At 44.1% G+C, this 4,512-nt stretch overlaps 1 protein-coding gene across 1 annotated transcript; it reads right to left on the bottom strand.

The window, feature by feature from the left end:
- Positions 1-415: 415 nt before the first annotated feature.
- On the bottom strand, positions 416-4,298 carry LOC147450487 (uncharacterized). Its single transcript, XM_086519710.1, has 9 exons — positions 3,655-4,298; positions 3,359-3,563; positions 3,127-3,217; positions 2,711-2,847; positions 2,376-2,619; positions 1,875-1,979; positions 1,596-1,778; positions 1,316-1,517; positions 416-1,110 (listed from the first exon to the last, which is right to left on the bottom strand). Exons 1-9 carry the CDS (start codon positions 3,905-3,907, stop codon positions 635-637), a joined length of 1,896 nt encoding a protein of 631 aa, XP_086375836.1. The 5' UTR covers positions 3,908-4,298; the 3' UTR covers positions 416-634.
- Between the last annotated feature and the right edge of the window lie 214 nt (positions 4,299-4,512).

Below are 4,512 nucleotides of genomic sequence, written 5' to 3'. Positions count from 1 at the left end.
AGAGAGAGCTAAATTTATAGATCACGTCGTCGCTTTTAAATTCACAGCTACCTCAGACTTAGTTTACATCCAGTTCACACCAAATTGGAGAACAAACGAGATATATCACTAACCCCATGGCTGTAGGCTTGCAAAAGAATTGGCTTTCTTGACCTCGTTGCATCTTCATTTGGCACACAAGCTTTGCTGAAAAGGCACCTAGAAATGCATCTTTGTGCGTGAATGTGTGCGCGCGTGCAGAGAAAGTAAAATAAAGGACTTGAATAGACAACGTCAAGATCAATCATCCTCTTTTGGAGATGGTTGAGCTGCAAGACCTTAGTTTAATAAGATCACCATTTAAGAGCCAGATTATTGGTGAGATAACTCCCAAGCTCTGAATGTTCAATACACACAGTTTTCAAGTCTAAAAACAAAGCCCAAACAATTTATTTATTTCCAATAAATAGGGATAAGATCCCCAGCTTCTTTCCTTACAGTGTGTGGATAACTTGCTTTTATAAGCCCCCCTTCATACACACGTGACACCCATGAGAAGAAGACGCTTCCAAACAAAATCATTTCAGTTTATTATGATGGGTATGTAAGGAAGACATTGCTGCTCTCAGAAAATCTTATTCCCAAAAGGGGTTTATCAATATGAATAACTCAACCCAAACCCATAAGGAAACAGAGGGTCATATTTCTTATCACCCACATTCATGGGCAACTGGTCAGCTCTCCTAAACCATGTTCTAGAGAGCTTCCCTTGAAATGGGTAGTCTCCAAAAAGCACATCGGAGACCCCATTGCCTTCTGTGCCAGGTAGCCATGCTGCTACCAAGGCATCCATCATCGATAAGTAAGGTTCCACAACAAGCGGTCTCCCAGAAATCAAGACCACCACACACTGCACTGAGCTACATACATTTTGAATTGTCTCAATGCCTCCTTCAGGAATGGTGAGGTTTAAATTGTCCCCCACATACTCAGCATAAGGGATCTCCCCAACAACTACCACCGCATATGCGAATCCCTTGTCCTTAGCAAAATTCGCATTGGGTGCCGCCTCAAACACGATCTTTGTCTCCTTGCTCACAGTGCTACTTATGGCTTCAAGAATTGTTGTCCCTGCAACGGAAGAGTGCACAATATTATGAGAGGAGAGGATTGGATACCTTGACTCATGCCTAGCATTGATAGACAAGTATGTATACAGACACATGAACACTCACATAGACCTACATTGAACCAGCCTCACATCCAACCTGAAGGCATCTTCTTTCCCTTGCCTAATGCACGTGCGTATATACAGATAGAACATCAAATCTTTTACCTTTTGTTATATTTCCACTGTTGCCTTGCCAGGTGATTGTCCACCCCCCACATTGATTCCCAATGTCATTTGCATGGCTGCCTGCCACCAGGATTTTGGATGCCTTCTTATCCAAGGGAAGCAGAGGTGAATGACTAGATTTCCCATTCTTTAAGAGCACAAGGGACTTCCGAACAGCTTCTCGTGCAAGGTCCCTATGTGCCTAAGACGCATGAAGAAAGCTGTGAGCGTCCAAGATGTACAAAGAAGCTAGACAAATCTAGACATATATAGCACCAACCTGTGCACCGACCATGCTGGCCAAGGACCTATCTGCATATGGGTACTCAAACAAGCCCATTGTGAACTTGACGCGTAGAATGCGCCTTACTGCGTCATTCACTCTCTTCATAAGAATTGACTTGGACTCCAACAATGAGAACATACTCTCTTGGAATGTTGTGTAATTGAAAGGAACCATAATCTGCATGGAATGACAATAGGCTTATCAAGTAATGGCTGTATTATAGAAGAAACACCCAATGATGAATCATCAAAACTACCACTTTAGAGTCTATACCATGTCAAGCCCAGCATTGACACCCAGCTGCACAGAGTTTGTGTAGTTTACACCCCATGGGGTAGTGATCCTATCAAGCCCTTCCCAGTCCGATATGACAAATCCCTGTATAGAATTAAAGCAGCATTAATTTTGGTACTCCGCTAATACAATATATAAGGCAAAATGCAATGAAAGAAACTTTGCCCACATTCACAAGGACACAAACCAGGACACATAAAACAGATTCAAAGCAGTGTAAGAACAGCACAATATATGGAAATTTGCGAGCACAGCTATATGGTAGTTTGGATGCTCCTTTGTGCATGCAAGGATGAAATGGATAATATTCAACAACATTGTAAGTACATCTGAGTTACCATGTGTAAATAAATGCTTCATGAATTGCCACATAAATTCCCATCATTAAGAGGAAATCAATCATTCAGAAAGAATGTATTATTAGGGTCCTTCCTATATAAGAATAGGAAGAGAGAATTTGTGGTACCGCCATAACCCTACCTTGAATTGGAGTTGTTTCTTGAGCACATGTGAGATGAGGATGCGGTTGCTATGCATCCTTTTCCCTTTCCAGCTGCTGTAGGAGACCATGATGGTAGACACTCCCTTTGCAATTGCATCGAAGTATCCCACCATATGCGTACTCACCAACCTCTTGTAGCTCGATACTGTGTTGTTTTCGTCAATACCATTCACTGTTCCGCCGTCCCCGACAAAATGCTTGGCTGTGGCGGCAACATTCAACCTGTCATCAAAATAGATCGATGCAAAGATGTGATTCATGCCTCGAAAAGTTTGTTTTGTTTGCATATGATTCTCTATGAAAGAAATCTTACTGTGAAGCAACTGATGGGATGCCCAGCCCTGATGGTTCTCCTTGTAAACCTGGTATAACTTCTGTCATTTTTCTCACCAGATCAGGGTCCTCCCCATAGCTCTCATAGCATCTACCCCAGCTTGGATGGCGGCAAACCTGTTAATGACAACCCACCTCCCCTCTTTTCAATGCAAACTCACACGCATAGACGCCAATACGTGAACTTTCTACTCGAGTGCATCATTTGGCGACAAAATCTACATCATGTGAAAAACACCAATTTGACAAACGCACACACATAGGCACATACACAAGCACCTATGCGCTCTTGCACACATGCCAGCACACACATCTCTGGTGCATGTACACACGCCGGCACAAAATGCAATCTTAGCAGACCATTTCTGCAGTTTTGAACCAGTATCCCATACTCACTGCAATGCATGGAGCGAACACGTATGGAATGCCTGTACCCCGCACTTCCAAGGCAGTAGCAGCCCCGATTCTCTTGACCAGGTCTGGATCTCTGTAAAATAGATTAGGTATCAACAGATGCAGCACTAATTCAAGAGGCAGAAAGCAATGTCATTGATTATAGCTCAAAACAAAGTATGAAATGTGTGCAAAGCGAAGGAGCGCACAGCTCCGTGGTCATTAAAAGCCTTACCTTGTGCAACCGAGGCCCACATTGTGTGGGAAGATGGTGGCACCATAGACATTGTTGTGACCATGTACTGCATCAATGCCGTAGATGAGCGGAATGCCAAGTCGAGTTCCTAGGGCTGCCTTCTGGAATCCATCCACCATGTCCATCCAATCTGTGGGAGACGCGTTCTCTGCCGGCACACTGCCTCCCCCACTCAATATGCTTCCTGCGTGTGCACACAGACACAAAGATGATTCAGTCAAGGCTTGCTTGCACACAAGAGTCAAGGGACAAGGACAGACAGAGAAGATGCGCACCAAAGAAGTACTCCTGAATGTTGGAGGAGTTGGCTATGGAGCGCTCAATCTGTATCATCTGTCCAATCTTCTCTTTGAGTGTCATGCGCTTCAGCAAATCTGCAACTCTGAGCTCCACACTTGCATGTGGGTCTTTGTAGAGCGGCATATCGTTTGAGTTCGCCATAGAAGCTGTGATGCTCCAACAGCACATAAGCGCAGCGAACCACAACATGGTGCGCATTTCACCCATTCTGCTGCACACTTGCCTCATGCAATTGGGAGCTTGCCTTCCAATCAGAATTACAAGAAAATTGACACAGAGAATCGCCTGGATTATGTCCAAGAATGAATTAAACGAAAGAATGCAGGAGAAGATCAACGCAGACTGTGCGTAAAGCAGCAAAAAGCTGCAGGTCGTCCTGGCAAGAAAGTAAAAGAATGCAGCACGTAGGATATGAATGTTCTCTGACACCCGTGTGTGTGTGTGTGTGTGTGTGTGTGTGTGTGTGTGTGTTTTGGCAGTGTGAAAGGAAGAAGAAAGAGCCGTTCAGCTGCAGGCAAACTACAGAAATGAAGGAGAAAGAAACGCTTCTTCTTCTTCTGAGAAGACTGAAAGAGAGCGAGGAGGTGGACGAGGAGGCCCCAGCTGATAGACGAGGAGGCCCCAGCTGATAAACGAGGACAAGAAACGAGCTTAGATTTCTTGTCCAAACGGACACATTATAATAACAGCTCAATGGCTCATACTTTCATTTAAAAATTCCTCTTAATCTTGTTGTTTAACAAAGGTGGTGCCATTGTGGGAAGACACTTGTCATGCCAAAACCTTGTCACAAATCTAGACAGAGATGTTGTAATCCCCTTCCCAAGACCGCA

Source organism: Adiantum capillus-veneris, chromosome 9 (genome assembly GCF_014529385.1).
Source record: "Adiantum capillus-veneris isolate H3 chromosome 9, ASM1452938v2, whole genome shotgun sequence".
Taxonomy (NCBI): Eukaryota; Viridiplantae; Streptophyta; class Polypodiopsida; order Polypodiales; family Pteridaceae; genus Adiantum; species Adiantum capillus-veneris.
This window is presented reverse-complemented; position numbering and strand designations above follow the sequence as displayed.